This window comes from Pituophis catenifer, unplaced genomic scaffold (assembly GCF_029215685.1).
Source record: "Pituophis catenifer annectens isolate HBS135680 unplaced genomic scaffold, rPitCat1.0.hap2 SCAF_2, whole genome shotgun sequence".
In the NCBI taxonomy this organism is placed as follows: domain Eukaryota; kingdom Metazoa; phylum Chordata; class Lepidosauria; order Squamata; family Colubridae; genus Pituophis; species Pituophis catenifer.
In genome coordinates, this window is record NW_027256882.1 from 198,319,252 (window position 1) to 198,337,534 (window position 18,283).

Here is an 18,283-nt window from a genome sequence, read left to right on the forward strand (position 1 = left end):
TTTTTTCTGCAAATTAAACAGTTATTTTCATTAGACACACTGATCCCAAATTTTATTTTTTTTTGTGTGCTTTTGAATCAGTTTTTTACTCTAGGCAACTGCCAGACAAGTCCTTGTAGTTTTGGGGCAAAGTGGTTTACCACTGCCTCCTTCTTAAAGCTGAGAAAGAGTGACTGGCTTTGTGGTAGGACTTGAATTCATGCTCTCCTGGTCTCAGCCGGGTGCCTGGACCACTACACTAAACTGACTCTCCAACATCTATCACCATCATTTGGACACACCTGCATGACACCTCCCAGGCGGTCTTAACCAACCAAGAGGGGCATGGATCTAATGTGGAGGAGGTGGCGTTTGCATTCCATACCAATCTCCATCCATTTCTTCAGGTCCAACAGAATCAAACCATTCCCAGATTACTGAGCAAATTATCTGAGATTATTCTAATTATTACATCTAAATTATGTGAGAACTGAACTGGCCATTTCTTTGTTCTCCTTAGATAGTGATCAGCAACATTACATTCACATCCTCGCTTGTCTGCAATGTAGAAATCTCAAATAAATTTCTTCCTGTTCAGCATCCCTGATAATAACGGGCCATTTTTTTTCTTCACATGAGGCTCAGTTCACAAAGGAACAAACAAACAAACCTAAATTGGATCTGATGTTTAATACTCTACATTGTACACTGAAGCCAGTAAACTGAAGAGTTTAGTCACTTTAAATTGCAGGTCTGAGCTTGTCAGTTTTGCACTTTTGGGTGGAAAATTTGTCAATTTCACCATCTTTCAATCTCTTTTTTCAAGTCTACTGGGAACATGAAAGCACACCTATACAAATTAGCAAAAAACATGTGATGGCTGCAACAAACGTGTATCCTAGAGCTGCCTGGAGTGGCTTCTTGCTTTGTTTTTTGCTAACTGGGGCAACCAGAGATGGCAACATGGCCAAACACAGGGCTCCTTTTGCTCAACATACAGGTAGTCCTCAATTTACAACACTTTGTTTAATGACCGTTTTATGTTACAACAGCATTGAAAAAAGTTGACTTATGATTGCTTTTCACACTTATGACCATTGCAGCATCCCCATGATCACATGATTAAAATTCAAACGCTTGGCAACTGACTCATATTTATGACAGTTGCAGCATCCCAGGGTCAAGCAATTACCTTTTGCAACCTTCTGAAAAGCAAATTCAATGGGGAAGCCAGATTCACTGAACAACTTCAATGATTCATGAGGCAACTGTGACAAGAAAAGTCGTAAAGTGGGGAAAACTCCTTTAACTAACGTCTCACTTAGCAACATACATTTTGGGCTCAATTGTGGTCGTAAGTCAAAGACTACCTGTATTTAGTTTTCTTTCAAATGGTGCTTCTTAGCTGTGTACTTCCACTTCAATACACCTGTTTAAAAAGGAGGAGGATCCACCGCCTCCAGGAAGCTGCACCGCTTCTCCCCTCCCTCATGTCCCAAAGGTGCTTTTTCCAGAGGCAGCTGGACTTTCTGGTTTTTCTTTGAAGACGTTTTGCTTCTCATCCAAGAAGCTTCTTCAGCTCTTAACTGGATGGTGGGGAATGGAAGGATTTATATTCCTTGCAGACAGCTGGTCATTTGCATTCTTTTTAGAGAGTCGTTGAGGCCACTTGGAGGTTTATCTGAATCCTCAGGGTTATCTCAGTAGTGCAAATGGGTGTGGAGCCTTCTTGGAACTATTGAAAGGATTGTGTTGTAGACTGGAGATAGATGATGTCATATCCCACCCCCTCTGTCCACTGACAGAGAGGACCACTGGTTTAAAAAAGGGGTCAAAGAGGCGATCTATGTCAAAATTGAACAGCCCTTTCACAACAGATGAGGAGGGACAGGACATCATCTATTTCCAGTCTACAACACAATCCTTTCAGCAATTCCAAGAAGGCTCCACACCCATTTGCACTACTGAGGTAACTCTGAGGATACAGATGAACCTCCAGCTGGCCTCAAGAACTCTCTAAAAAGAATGCAAATGACCAGCTGTCTGCAAGGAGTATAAATCCTTCCATTCCCCACCATCTAGTCAGAGCTGAAGAAGCTTCTTGGATGAGAAGCGAAACGTCTTCAAAGAAAAACCAGAAAGTCCAGTTGCCTCTTGAAAAAAGCACCTTTGGGACAACCGTGACCTAGATTGACTGGAAAACCCCGTTTTCCGTCCAACCATTCTCCCCAAACGGCTCAGACCTCCGTTATGCCTAACGCGCGGCAAGAAGTTCGGCGCTAGAACAGCTTCTCCGAGCGGGTTCGGCCGGCGCCTGGAAGGGGAGGGGGCGTGGTCGTCTGGGTGGGGGGAGGCTTTCTCGTCGCTCTCCGCCGCCGTCCCCTCAGATGGCTGCTACGGCGCGAGTCTTCGCAGCCGCCTGCCTTGTTCCTCTGGGATCTCGCAGCATGAGCGCCGGAGGCCGGGCTCGGTGGCTATCGCTGGTGGCCCTTTGCTGGGCTCTGGCGTCGAGGGGCGCGACCGGTTCGGCTTGCGCTCCGTGCAAGCCGGACCTTTGCGCGTTTGTGCACTGTGCCGTGCCGGAGCTGACCGCCCGGGACGAGTGCGGCTGCTGCGAGCGTTGCCTCGGCGCGGAGGGGGAACGCTGTGGCGGGACGCGGGGCGCTCGCTGTGGCCCGGGGTTGGTGTGCGTGAGCCAACGCCAGGCAGAAGCGCCCGGAACCGACGCCGAAGAGGGAACCGGGCATTGCGTCTGCAAGGAGGACGGCGCCGTCTGCGGTTCCGACGGCCGGTCCTACAGTAGCGTGTGCGCTCTGCACCTGCACAGCTGGCGCGCGCTCCTCGACGGCCGCGAGCGCGTCCGGAAGGCCCACGACGGCGAGTGCAAACTTGGTGAGCCGCGCGGCGCGGGGACGTGAGGGAGAGGGGGGCAAGCTGAATACTTCTTTCTTTCTTTCTTTCTTTCTTTCTTTCTTTCTTTCTTTCTTTCTTTCTTTCTTTCTTTCTTTCTTTCTTTCTTTTTCTTTCTTTGTTTTTCTTTCTTTCTCGTTCCCGACTGCCCCAACTTTCCAAACCTTGCATTCTTTTGGTGTTTTCATCGGAGAGAGAAATGCATCTCAGTCTAAATTGGAACAATGAGTTGTTCTTTACATTCACACACTCGCACGCACCATACGCACACAAAACACACACAAGCAATCAAGGTAAAAACTTGGACAGGTTTTTTTGCAATAACAGAGTCTTAGGCACTATTTTTAAGACTTTATATACTATTGTATCTATTAAGACTTTTGTCACTTTATAGTAGCCTGCAACTATAGCATAGCTCTTGAGAGAGAGTATACATACATACATACATACATACATATACATACACACAGAAAGAGAGAGAGAGAGAGAGAGAGAGAAGGACTTACATAATGATACTGTTTTATTCAGGTAAAGCAACAGTATACAAAATACAGACAATAAATGAAATACAATGGGGAAAAGAAATCAAGGAGAATTCTAAAAGTAGGTCATTAAACTTCTCAGTAACTGCCTATCCTGACAACTGTTCTTACCTATTCCTGTGTTGCCTTCGGTTCCTTGTACCTTTCCCCAGCGTAATATATGGTCTCTTCAAAAGGGATAGCATCCAGTCAGCTTAGGGAAGGAAATAATCAATGAGTTCAAGTTGGGGAATTTAAAATTTGGACTATTAAATGGTCCATGAACATGAACACAAACCTCACATGGCTATTGACACTCCAACAACCTGAATGCAGGCACGCTTGTAATCCATGGAGTTCCTGGTTTCATGCAATACTCATAATTTAGTTAAGTCATGTTCTGGGTTCAGAAAATGTGGTCATGCTTCCACAACAAGTTCAGAGACATATTTGGGTTCCGCAGGCACTACGTTATATACTAGCTCAGAAGTCATCTTCTTATACCACTACAACATCTTGGCGCAAACTTTTCCTAACAACTTTCCATTAACACAGCCAGACTGGGTATTACAGAAAGAGTGTTCCATTCAGCCAGACTAACTAGTTTGGGATTTTATATGGCATGTTGGGCTTGGATTAAAAAGACCTAGATTCACATCCCCTTCCACCTCTACAGGACAGTAGGTGGCCCTCAGCCAACTGATTCAGCTCAACTCACATGTTTGTCACAAATATAAAAAGGTGGGAAAGGAAGAGGGGTGAATGATTGTGTGTAATGGGCATAGGGACAGGTGGAAGAACTACTACCAAGGTCAGACAAGTGGAGCCTGAGCCTGGGCCAGGAAACTAATTTGAGAAAACATCTCAGAAAAAAACCCTCTCTAATTCACAGGAACATAAAGTGAGATAGTGGGGAGAACATTTAGACTTGCAAGATACTGTTCCAATAATAGTAGTTTCAGACTTATGTGGCATTGAATTCTTCATCTAGTCTATTTTATAAAGCTGCCCCGTGTGTGTGCTATTCCAACAAACATAATAAATAATTGTTTAAATGGGGCTACTGTTGCCTATTATTGTATTATTCCATGCATCTTCTCAGCTGTCTAGATGGTAATAAAAGTACGGGCAAAGGAGAGGAGAACACATTTCTCTGTTAGTAAGTACTTCATTATATCTTAACCCAAGGGCACTAATTTACACACATATAATCAGTGGGGTAACATTTAATGGCCCCCTTTGGGAACCAGGCTGTGCGTAACAGCTGCTTCTCTTTCTATTTGTAATCAGGCCTGCTCCTTTTAATTTGTGTGTGTGTGTGTGTGTGTGTGTGGATACAGATGCAGATATATAAGCATTTCAAGAATACAATGCATTTCTTTTCTTTCTTTTTTTAGTTTTATTTGTGCAGTGTAACATATTACTGTTTTTCAAATAAGTGCCCTTATTTCAAATCTCGGTGGTGTGATAGAAATGTCCAACCATAGGATATTCCCTATGCTATTTAATGTAATGCTGCCCAGCTGGAGAGTTGAAGTCCTGAATACATGTGAATAAAATCACTGTATTCATGATTTGTAGCACTTTCTTTAAACAAAAGCCAAGCTTTTCCCCACCGTACTGAACTTCATTCAATCTTGCTTAAGACAGGACTGGGAGAAGTGGGAATCTTACTTGAGACAGGACACTTTTCAAAAGGGCCTGTGTTTCCTATAAGCTGCTCCCTCCCAAGAGCCAGCCAGCTTTACAATGTTCTGACTACTGTGTCAGGGAGAAAAAAATGACAGAACTCTTTTTGTATCACCAGCGGTGCTTTTCACACCCATTAATCCTCTTGCTGACTCAACCAGTCTGAGATTAGTTTCAAATCTGCTCATTTCACTGCCACTTATGGTTACAGGTTACATTTCCATGAGATCTGTATACATTTCTGCGGATGAGTAGATTTCAGAATCCCCTTTGATTTTAAAGGAAATTCAGGAAGGATGGATTTTTAAAAGTAATCCAAACAGAAATGAGCAATAATCACAGAAGTCCAAAATATAGTACAAAATATTTAAGTAGTAGGGGTACCCAGCTGGGGTGGGGTGCTAGAATGCTTTTTCCTATAATGTATTTATGCTAATTTTGTTTTGCCTTTTTTCAAACTTAACAAAATCTGTTTATTTTCGTTTCAGCCTTTGCTCTAGTGTAAATTTATTTTATGTATGTATATGCATTCTTATCCCTTTTCTTTATTTTTACTTTTTGTTTGTTTTACCTTATTAATATAAAAATAAAATGGGGGGGAGGAGAATGAAATGTTCTTCCAATTGTAGCTTAGGTAAAAGAGCTACCAAGTAGTCTTACTTATTTATCCAATTCTTATCCTTCCTTTTTAAACAACTTGCCCTGTTCACAGAAACAATGAACATAGTCAGCCAATAACCCAATCAGATCTTCTAACCAATGGTTTTGGGTAGACTAAGAAGACTAAGAGTCATTATTTTGGGAATACACAGTTCCTGCCCACTTTCTTTAGGAAGTTGTGTCTCATGTTCATCTTCCCACAAGTAAGGCAGAGTGTTTAACAAGTAACAATGGGAAGAGAAGGTAGGAATTTGTTTCATACTATACAGAGTAAGGAAGGAGATATTCAGGAAACATTACTTGGGCAAAAGAGAATAGAACATTTTTAAACTCCAAAACAAGTTATAACAGTGTTGGCAAACCTTTTTGGCATGGAGTCCCAAATGGGAGCATGCTCACACGTGCCAGAAACTGAAAGAGCAGCCATCCGGTGTGCATGCGTGCACCGGGAAGATAATATTCTGGTTTCCGGTGCGCGCATGCACACCAGCCATCTGGTCTTCGCACACGCATGCTCGCCAGAAACCGGAAGACCAGGAATCTTCTCTTTCTTATCGGCCTTAACTTGAGCAGACACGCACACCGTGAGGTTTATGCGCCGTGAGGTGTGTGCAACTGTGTGTGTTCGCTCTGTAATACAAGGCCGAGAAGGAGAAGACTTGGCCGAACTTTGGAGGAACTTTGCCCAAGACTTCTTGTGTATTCAGGGGCTAGCCTACACCTCTCCCAACAATGAGTTTGGCAGCAATCTAAGGAAATGTCTTCCAGCTCTTCAAGATCAACTTTAAGAGTACCAAGAAGCCAAGAGCAAAAGTAGTGGCAGTTGGGGCAACGGGTATATGTGTGTGTCCCTCCACAAGGACTGAAAGGAGGCAGACACTGCACCTCTGAGGAAAAGAGGAGGTGATGAAGCCCTGGCTGTCACCCAGGAGGGGATCATGGAGGGACATGTCACACACCCCTGTTGCCCTCGCCACCGCTACTTTTGCTCTTGGCTTCTTGGCTTCTTTCATGGGAGCACTCTTAAAGTCAATCTTGAAGAGCTGGAAGATGTTCCCTTAGATCGCCACCAAGGAAGAAGCTCGCCTGCCTGGCCGGGTAGCTGCATGGCTCCCTTCCCCGTTCTCCCAGCCAGTGCGGCCATACAGCTTCTCAGCCAGGCGGGCGAGCGTTCCTCCCGGCCAGCGCGACCAAGTGGCTTCTCAGTCGGCATTCAGAGGCAAGCAGAAAGGTCCAGGAAGCTCCGGGAAACACGGAAAGTGGTGCTGGAGGACAGGGACTAGGGGTCCAGCTAGCTATCTGCCAAGCCAGCTTGGGGAAACACCCAGGAAGGGCTCCGGTGCCGCGATCTCCCGCATGCTTCCCTCGCAGGCCAGGCCGGCTTGGGGAAACACACAGGAAGGGCTCCGGTGCTGCGATCTCCTGCACATTTCCCTCCCTCCCCATGCGCATTGGTTCACCCGCCGCTGGTATCACCCCTCCGCCAGCTTGCTCTCCCCCTCCCACCTGCCCGCCTGTGCCCTTTGGCCTTACTCTTGCGAGCAGTGGTGAGCAGAAGTATGCAGCGTCTAGATTCTGCAAGTAGGGGCGGGGCAGGGCGGGTAGGCGTGGCCAGCCAGAATTTCTACTACCGGTTTGCCTGAACCAGCCAGGACTGGCTGTATCCCACCACTCTCGCATGCCTGGAGAGATGGCTCTGCGAGCCACTTCCGGCATGCATGCCATAGGTTCGCCATCATGGAGTTATATTCAGAACAGGCTCAGGCAGATGTTTCTTTTATTCAAGGATCTAGAATACGGGTGTAAAACTCATGGCGTCACGTGACATTTCACATTTTTTCCATTCACGGAGCTGGTGTGGGCGTGGCCTGTGCGTGACGCATCCAGTCTATGGGCCGCCAGTTTGACACTCCTGATCTAGAGGAAGGAGGAGAAGGACACTGCAATCAGAAGTGTCTGTTATTGCAGCCAATCTCGGTTAAAGTAGTTTTAACCTTCCTGTGGAATTGATTTCCTGGTCTGAGCTATCTAGTGGGGTCGACATATCCTTGCCTCCATCCTTTTCTCATTCATGGCAGAGAGACAGAAAAAAACAGTAAGCACAGCTCCCTTGATGCCAATCCTCTCATCCCCTGGAGAAACTAGTACCAAAGGAGGAATTCTACACCCCACTTCTTTCTTTCTTCTCTCTGCTCCTGCTATGAACAAAATCTCTATTGTGCTTCCCAGCCAAGGGACAATAGCTATTAGAAGTGTGGTTTGTATTTCCTTAAGATGGCTCAATTTTCTGCTGGAACCTGCAGAACCTATGTATTAGTGCTATTTTGCAGAAAAACTCAGAAACAGTTTTAAGCTAAATCTAACTGCCATGGTGTTAGTGAGCTGGGTCTGTTGATCCCTTTTTGATGTTTCATTATATTATGAACAATATATTGTCTGCAACGCCACCACTTCTCTTCTAAAGAGCATTGTTGTAGGGCTATTTTGGGACTGCAAAAAACCTGGATCACCAGTAGCACAGAGACAAAGAAAATGAACTGTTATCTGATATTCCTATATTCTCAGGGCTTCATTCTACCTGGCTTCTGGCTCATATACATCTGCCTTAAGAGCTGCTTGCCATTCTGTTTTCCACAATGTAAAAACTGTCAAAGACTATTAAAGAACCGAAGCTGTGTTTGGTCTACGTTGCTTTCAGAGATTGTACCAAGGAGGCAGGGGTGAAATCCAAAATTTTTCCCTACCAGTTCTATGGGCGTGGCTTGGTGGGCGTGGCAGGAGAAGGATATTGCAAAATCTCCATTTCCACCCCACTCAAATGCCCCAGAGGTGGCATTTGCCGGTTCTCCGAACTATTCAACATTTCCGCTACCAGTTCTCCAGAACCTGTTAGAACCTGCTGGATTTCACCTCTGCAAGGAGGATCTCAGTTCACACAAGGATCTTTATAAATATACTATTTTCTGAATAAAGTCTGTATCTTACATAAAATGCATATTTCCCCAGTAATGACTAGTGGCATCTTCTAAGTCAGTCAATGTCAAGGCAATAACACAGCTATGCGGATTACTGTTAAAACAGGACACAAAAGGTTAGGATGGCTGTAGAACAGTGGTATCAAACTCGATTTCATTGAGGGCCCTCAATGAAATGATGAGAGCCCGCATCAGGGTTCTGTTTGACCTCGGAGGGCCAGGAGGGCATGGCCAGCTCGACGTCATTCATGTCAGGGGCACCTATGGTAGCCAAGTGCTAAGGCAGGACTTCCCTCAGACCCACCCTTCCTCTCATTATAATCTCTTCCCTTCCCTTCTTTTTCCTTCCCTCTTCCTTCTCCTTTGTTCTTCCTTCCCCTCTTTCCTTATTTTTCCTTCCTTGCTGTCTTCCCATCTTTCCTTCTTCTATTTTTTATTTCCTCTTTCCCTTTCTCCTTTCCTATCCCTTCTTGGTTGCTCAAATGCAAAAGGGGAAACATTTCTCCTTTTGTTTTGCTTTGCTTTTAGTTTGTATTGCTAGCCCTCTGCCGGTGAAAACGAAGCTTGGGGGTGGGGGGGCGTGTGTGGCTCTCCAGAGCTCCATTTTCACTGGCAGAGGCACCGTAGGCGAGTCCTTTGTTGTTTCTAGGGCAGCCCCGTGGGCCAGATCTAAGCACCCTGTGGGCCAGATCCGGCCCGTGGGCCTTGAGTTGACACCCCTGCTGTAAAAGGTACTGTGAGTCAGAAGTCAGGATCCTGCCTAGATTGACATAAAGCGGTTCCATGTGAACATTTTTTCCCCAGTCCTTAAAAGCAATTTAAAGGCAATCCAAGTCATCTTCACTTCTACAGACATTATTTCTAAGAACATACACAGAATATCATGAGCCCCTCATTATTCCTTCCAGCTAACCAAGGGGATGGAGGGTGGGGACAGCATTTAATCAGTGCCCTGACTCCTGAACTGCCACAGCTCAAGCCATTACAAAAGTTTTATTGTCCCTTCCACCATTCAGAAGTGATAGAAATAAATTGCTAATGCATATATTCATCTCTGGTACTTTTTGTGTGGATTTGTCAGGTCACTTCCCTCCCCACCCCGAAATCTCAGCAATTACTACAAGGTGGTTTTATCCATCTGCCAAAACCCATTGCTTCGCTTTTCTTTTCAGAATCAGGGTTAGCTCTGAATCCAGAAGAAATACAGGATCCACATTTTGGCAGCCAGAATATTTTTCAGAATAGCTCAAGTAATGGTTGTTTGCTGCAGTGGCAAAAGTAAATGAACAAAGCCGGAATCATAATAATACTCCAGGCAAAAAGCAAAATCATCAAGAATTCTGTTTCCCCCTCACTTCAGTGCTGGACCAGCTGGCTGCAGTACACAAGGGAGATGCTTTTTCTCAAGGATGGTTTTAAAACTAGGTCCCTCGAGATATGTTCAGATTGAAGTTCAGAATTAGGGTTGCCTTCATAAATACCTTAGGAATTGTGGCCCATTTGCTTCTGCTTTGTGCTGAGTCTGCATTTCCTTTCAAGCATACACACCCAATGCTAGATGACAAACAGTGGCTTCCTCAATTAATAATTTCAAACATGATCAATATTATTTGTATGAACCTGTCCATATCTGAACCTCTGTTAATTATCTTTTGACATATTGAGAGCCTTTCCCAAAAACAAAACTGAGGGAAAAGCTCATTGCTCAAAATACAGGTAGTCCTCGACTTACAACCACAATTGAGCCCAAAATTTCTGCTGCTAAAAGAGACATCTGTTAAGTGAGCTTTGCTCCATTTTACAACTTTTCTTGCCACAGTTGTTAAGTGAATCACTGCAGTTGTTAAGTTACTAACACGGTTAAGTGAATCTGGATTCTCCATTGACTTTGCTTGTCAGAAGGTCGCAAAAGGGGATCCTGTGGCAACAGGACATGGCAACCGTCATAAATATGAGTCAGTTGCCAAGCATCTGAATTTTGATGACATGTCCATGGGGATGCTGTTATGATTGCTAGTGTGAAAAATGGTCATAAGTCACTTTTTTCAGTGATGTTGTAACTTCGAATGGTTACTAAGCGAACTGTTTTAAGTCGAGGACTGATTGTACTGGCTTTTAGACATGAGGTTTTTAAATGACTGTGCGGAACTTTGGACTTGAAGACAAAAGAAATGCTTCGGAGCAAACAGAGTGATTCACATTGTCCTTATCCAGAAGTCTTCAAAGCAACTGCATGAGACGCTGAGCTTATCGATCGAAAGGTCGGCAGTTCAGCAGTTCACAGCTTCTGACAACCTAGCAGTTCAAAAGCACGTAAAAAATGCAAGTAGAAAAATAGGGACCACCTTTGGTGGGAAGAGATAACAACGTTCCGTGAGGCTTTGGCGTTTAGTCATGCCAGCCACATGACCACGGAGACGTCTTTGGACAGCGCTGGCTCTTCTGCTTTGAAACGGAGATGAGCACCACACCCTAGAGTCAGAAACGACTAGCACATATGTGCGAGGGGAACCTTTACCTTTACCGTTAGAGCTATTTTCTGTAGTTGTGATGTAATCCTGGTAAAAAAATATCTTTGGTGGGTGCCCCTGCATGTCCCCAAACCCTTTGGTCTTAAAATCTAAAATATTGGACAACTTTACTGTTCACCTGAGGTATTTTCTTTAAAACAATAATAAAAACCTTACAATGCAATTCATAAACTCAAAAGTAAAAATACAAAAAAATAAGAATTAAGTCAGTGTTTCTCAAATAGAATTTAATTAGCTTAGAAGGCAGGTGGAACAATGAAAAGTAAGGGTTTTTTTTAAAAAAAATCGTTTTTAAAGCAGGCATTCATTACTGCTGCACATTCTTTTCTAAATGGGCTTTAAAATAGTTTAAAGACTATCCTGGAGCTTTGCAACTGTTTCTAGTTAGCTTCATGATATAAATGTTATATTTAGCATTTATATAAAGATCAGTTTGATAGCCTCACTATGGCCTCACTGTGTTCTGATGCAATATTAATAAAATTAAATCAGTCTCTTCTGTATTTCCTAACACAAAAATGAAGGGAGCGGAAACCATTCAACAGAACAATGCTAGCTAATGTAGATACCTTTCTATGACTTCACTGCAGGGCGAGACTGATTGCAAGTCATCGGAGCAGAGCAAACACTGGGGACAGTTTTATATTTATATGCAATGTTTTGGATTTGATTGCAAGATTTAGCAAGTGCAAGGGCATAAACAGAGCACTTGTCAGAGACTCATTAAAGCAGCCACACCTGTATCCAGGATGGAACAGGTGTGCGGGTGTCAGAGACCATTCGTCATATACTGAATCTTTCCTAGCAAATAAATTGGACTATCAGCCTGTAGCTTAGAGCACTGGAGAAGCTTTATCTTTTTTTATTGGTCATAATTCTGACAAGAAGCCTGTGAAGGAAGCATAATTCAACAATGGTGCAATAATGGGGATACCGAGACTGAAAAAAAGGAAGATTAAGCAAAGAGTGACTTTCCTGTGAAGATCAAAACAGATGGGGAGTGAAATCCTGAAGGAGAAAAGAGAAGGGGAGAAGGCAAAACGCTTTTCATCTGTTTCCAGTGTCTGCCTTGGGGTGGAGGGCGAATTTGACCCTCGCTTTCCTATTTAAATGCAGTGTAAAAGTAGTGAAGTGTGTGATTATGTTTATACTACAATGTTTGTTTTTAGGTATACCCAAGCATGAGCATTTGAGAGTTACGACATTAGCATGCTTGAAACGATGTCCTTGAAGTCTCTCCCATTCCTTTTTCTGAAGATTGGAGCTGAATTTTCTTCTAGTAACTTGGAATGTTATGGCTGTCAAAAAGTATCACTGTTCATATGGCATTTACATAACCCTTCTGGGATTTAAAAGTGCCTGTTCCGAGTTCATTTAAACTTAGCCAGTTGTAAAATATCCAAAATGGCTTCTTCCTTCCTTCTAGTATCCTAAGAGACAATATCTATGGGAGGCCTGTAAAAATCTATAAGGTGTTAATATTAATAGGGAGGCTTGTTTGTGAGAGGCACACACAAACACACACTTGACACCCAGACAGGTCTATTGCCCAAAGTAGCCTGATGACTCTAGATCTGTTAGATTACAACTCTCATCAATTGCTCATCGAAGAATATGAATATTGTAGCTTTACACATCTGGAAAGGTCAATGGATGACATAGCTCCTATAGATTAGACCAGAGGTCTTCAAACTTGGCAGCTTTAAGACTTGTGGACTTCAACTCCCAGAATTCTGGGAGTTAAAGTCCACAAATCTTAAAGCTGCCAAGTTTGAAGGCCTCTGGATTAAACTAATATTGAAGAAAAGAAACACATTTACAAAGATGTATTTTAGAAGAATGAATGACCACTTGCAAGCAATTCTAATTAACAATTTAGTGCAGTGATTCCCAAACCTGCTTATCAGAAAATCCTACTGAACTTCAGTGACCTGACCTGTCCTAGGTCCTTTTCTTTAGAACGTTGTAACTTTTAACATTGCTGAATGAATGGCCATAACTTGAGGATGCTATTGTATCATCATAACAATATCATTGGATGATCTTTTTGTCATTTCAAAAAATTACCATTGGTAATTTCATTGGTTTTTATCTCATTATTAGAGTCTTATTTTGGGAGATTTTTAAAAAAATATATTTTAGTGCACGTGGCAATCTTTATGTCAATTTAAATATTCATGTTGTGATGGTTAATGAATTTGTATGTCATTACCCAAAGAAAAAGCACTTTTACCCAATTTTGGGTAATTTCCCAGGTTTGGGACGCACCAATTTAATAGGCTTTTCTTTCTTTTATATATGTATTCCAGATTTCTTGTTCCCATAAGTATTTTCAAAGCTTTTTTTTATTATGTATATGCAAATGTCAAAAATTTTATTGTCCAAGCTTTTTCCTCATGCTCCATTCATCTTGGAAACCGACATAGTGTGAAATGAACATATTAATATGTAACATATGTTTCACATGTTATATAGGTCTTTACAGGAATTAGCCAAGCAATGAAATTGTTCCCTAATGATTTATGAGCTTCTTGATGATACATAGATTTTTCCCCCCTTATTATGAACTATTTCTATAATAGCACAGCATGGCATGGTTACCAATCTAATCCTAAGCATTAGTCTGGTGAAGATGAGCATCAGTTTATTTATTTATATCTACTAAAGGAGCCCAGCTATATTTACATTCTGAAGGTGACCATAGTTAGTAATACGATATGCAGTGTCTAAAGTACATAAATAGAGAAGCGGAAATTATAAAGGGAAGATGTCAGCATCTGTGCAGAGCTAAAACTGAATGATGAAATGATAGTTCACTGTAAGCAAGTACATGGATCAAGAAATGAGTTCTGTTTCAAACCCAGAAAAAAATGTATCATGATCCAAAAGTTTTTCTGAATGATTCCGAATGGTGGCTTGGAACAAAATCTGGAATATTAAATAAATAACTTTATTGTCATTGTATGTGTATACACAGTATACCCATACAACGAAATTCACTTAACACCCAAAGACAAGGTCCAACACACATAATAATCCCCAAACACATTCCTACTCACCACAATTCCCCACCCCAAACCACCCAAACATCCACACAACAGACCAAGTAATACTGTCCAACAGCTCACTGATGGTGGCCCTTTAGTTCATTGTTGAGTGCAATTATAGCTCTGGGATAAAAACTATTCAGAAAATGTGTGGTCCGAGTTTTAATTGTTCTGTATCTTCTGCCAGAAGACAACAGTCCAAAAAGATTGTAAAGCAGGATGGGAAGAGTCTCTGAGAATGTTATGCAACTTTCTCAAACAACGCGATTCAAAGATGTCGTCCAGATTACAGGTAGTCCTTGATTTACGACCTCAATTGAGCACAAAATTTCTGTCGCTAAGTGACACATTTAAATGAGATTTGCCCCATTTTACTATCTTTCTTGCCACAGTTGTCAAATGAATCACTGCAGTTGTTAAGTTAGCTACATGGTTGTTAAGTGAATCTGGCTCCCCCATTGACTTTGCTTGTTGGAAGGTCGCAAAAGATAATCTCAGGACACCGTAACCATCATAAATATGAATCGGTCGCCAAGCATCTGAATTTTGATTGCGTGACCATGCTAAAATGGTTGGATGTGCGAAAATGGTCATAAGTCACATTTTTCAGTCCTGTTGTAACTTTGAACAGACACTAAATGAACCGTTGTAAATTGAGCACTACCTGTAGTTATTCCAACTTTCAGATGAAACAATTACAGCAGAGTTCCTGGAGTGAGTAGGGCAGGGTGATGAGCACCGTCCTTTCTCTTCCCTCTTTCAGAAATAGTGATGTCATCATTGCTTCCTTCATATGACTGTTCTTTGATGGTCTCAGCGGCATGGAGTGCATCATTTCCCACTAATATGCTCCTACTTTGCACAATATCTTTTGTGCAAAAATCAAATGTACAGGTAGAGATTAGATTACACTTGGCTCAATAGCAGTAACTATGAGAGGGACCTTGGAGTCCTAGTGGACAATTTATTTATTTATTTATTTATTTATTTATTTATTTATTTATTTATTTATTTATTTATTTTAAATTTATATACCGCCCTTCTCCCTGAGGACTCAGGGCGGTGTACAGCCAGAATTAAAAAACATGAAATACAAATATTAAAAACAATTAAAATATATATAAATTTGGCCCAAAATTAAAAATACAAACCAATTAAAACATTTAAAATTTCTTCTTAAGCCAGCCCGGCTTGCTGGAAAAAGTGGGTTTTAAGGGCACGGCGGAAGGCGCTAAGGTCTTGGATTCTCCTTATCTCTGGGGGCAACTGATTCCAGAGGGTAGGTGCCCCCACAGAGAAGGCCCTCCCCCTGGGGGTCACCAGCCTGCATTGATTGGCTGATGGCACCCTGAGGAGGCCCTCTCTGTGGGAGCGCACGGGACGATGGGAGGTCGTTGGTAGCAGCAGGCGGTCTCAAAGATGGCTAGGCCCTATGCCATGGAGCATCACTTAAATATGAGCTAGGAGCCAAAAAGCCAATGCAATCCTAGGCTGCATTAACAGACGGATAGAATCAAGATCACGTGAAGTACAATATTAGTACCACTTTATAAAGCCTTAATAAGATGTAGAGACTCTGGAAAGAGTGCAGAAAAGAGCAACAAAGAGCAATGTTCCAATATTTGAGAGGTCAACCTATTTTCCGAAGCACCAGAAGGCAAGACAAGAAACAATGGATCGAAACGCACCAAGGAGAGAAGGAACCTAGAATTAAGGAGAAACTTCCTAACCTTTAGAACAATTAACCAATAGATCGTCTTGCCTTTAGAAGTTGTGGATTCAGTGACAATAAACAGTATTTTCTAGGAAAATTTCATGCAAAGTTATATTAGATTGTCTTAGCTGAATGTGAAGTCTTTCAGGTGTTTATTCCAAATATTATAGTTCGTCACACAGCCAAATGCTCAGACTGGATTTGGCATTTTTGTCCACCTATCAAGTACTTTCCAAGAATCTGGGATAGACAGATGTTGACATTAGATGGTGTTAAGGGTATTGTGGCAGGATGTAAGAATATTATTATTTGTTAAATTTAATTGCCACTTATCTCACTGTGGAGCTTGGTGGCTTACAACCGTAAAAGCAAAAAGTGTAAACATAACAATAACAAAACAGTGAAACAAATAATGAAAGTACAGCAGGGGTGGGTTCTACTAACCTTTACTACCATGTTCGCAATGGGGCCACACGCGTGTGCTTTGCTTGCGTGCATGCATGCTCTTCTGCGCATGCGCAGAAGCATTTTGATGACATTGGGGTCAGTGGGCAGAGCTTCCCACCGGTTTTACTACCAGTTGTATAGAACCGGTGCGAACCTGGGGCAACCCACCACTGAAATACAGTAATAAGAGATTAAAAGATAGGGGGGGATGCAAAGAATACAAAGGGGGAGGTGAGTGTTTGCTAACAATGTAGTAGCCACCTCCAGCATGGTACTTCACCAAAATATCTGTTTCAGAAAGCATCTATCAAAATTCTCCAGCAAACACTCTAATTTTATCTGTAAAGTTTGCAAGGCTTTTGTTGTGATAGCTGTACCTGTTTTTCTTTTTGACCATCTTTGTGGGGGAAGGCAGGAAAATTCTTTCTAGCAATCCAGTAAGAAAAACTCCTTTAAAAAAAGAGAGAGGGAGATGCCTGATAACACTTCAATGAAGGAATCAAAGCTTTGTCTTACAGGGTCTGCTTTTGGTCCCAGGTGTATTCTCTCGCTTTTGAAATAGTTGGATCTCATGCTTTCTACTCTTGTCCTGGCTTTGTCATCTGCATTTGCCTGAAAACCTGAAGCTTCTGTAAGGAGATTTAATGATGACCTAATGAGCAAAAACACATCAGGAGCCAGTCAAAGAAATGAGAACCCTTTTGAAGTGGTGGGACTTTTCCAAAATATCTGTACATATGCCACTCCAGCTAATCAGTTCTTGAATTGCAGGGTTATATTCCATAAGCACATTTCTATGAACTTATTTTTCTATAACAAGCCTTTGAGCTGGGAGAATTATTAGGTTATATTAAGTTTAAAACATACTTCTTGCTGGAAAACAACAGACTTTTGAAACGAACCATCAAATTTGTTGATTTTTATTATGTAAATTATGACATTTCAATTATTACAATTATTGTTAATAGCATGTAATTTGCAGCATATGATATGATTTAATCCATGTCCTAGGAGTCTGAATTAAGGAATACAAAAATGACCAAACCTTTTAATTAGGAATTTTCTTAGGCAAGTGCTTAAAATTAGAAGGCAAAATTAATCATTTTGTCACCCAAAATTAATTCAGGAACAGTTCTAGGTATCATAAATAGAATATACGGTACATACATACATACATACATACATGCATACATACATAAATACAAAAACATATCTGAAGATGGAATTTATACTTCATAAGCTTTTGTTTGAGAACTTTAGGGTTTTGGTTTTGCAAGGCTGTGTAAAATTACCAAATTTTTGATTAATGAATTATTATTGAAAAATTATTGGATTAAGCCAATCAAATTTAATGCTCCAACAGTTGCTTCTGTAAATGTTGAATATATTTAAGTTCATCTTTGTAAACCTTTAATATAAATTAAAACATGGGAGTCCTTAAAGGGCTGATTCATTTTTTATGTATGGCAAGTTACCAAGCAATTATAAAATCTTGAATGACTTCAGACATGAAAGCATTGATGCATTTGACACTCAGCAAGTTGCTTTCAGAGATGTCTTTTTAAAGTAGGATCTCACCCCTAAATAATGCTCATCAGCATTTATTTTCCACTGTTGAAATCTGCTAATAGTTTTGCATTACTACTATAGAGAGTTCCTTCCATAGTCTTAAAAAAATCTGACCTTTTTTTAAGTAATTCAGCTGGACACACTTTGCCAAATTTTGCTTCCTATTTTATGTAAATAAATAATTTATGTAGACCATTTTGATTCCCAGTTTATTTTGAAAGTTCTGTAGACTGAAGTACAG

The 18,283-nt window shown here is 41.6% G+C and overlaps 1 protein-coding gene across 1 annotated transcript in view; it reads left to right on the top strand.

Moving 5' to 3' along the window:
- Positions 1–2,362: 2,362 nt before the first annotated feature.
- The window catches only part of IGFBPL1 (insulin like growth factor binding protein like 1), a 51,604-nt gene continuing 35,683 nt past the window's right edge, over positions 2,363–18,283 (top strand). The window contains exon 1 of the mRNA XM_070938501.1: positions 2,363–2,871. Within this exon, the coding sequence (XP_070794602.1) occupies positions 2,367–2,871 (505 nt within the window). The 5' untranslated portion in view covers positions 2,363–2,366. The remainder of the gene's footprint in view (positions 2,872–18,283) is intronic.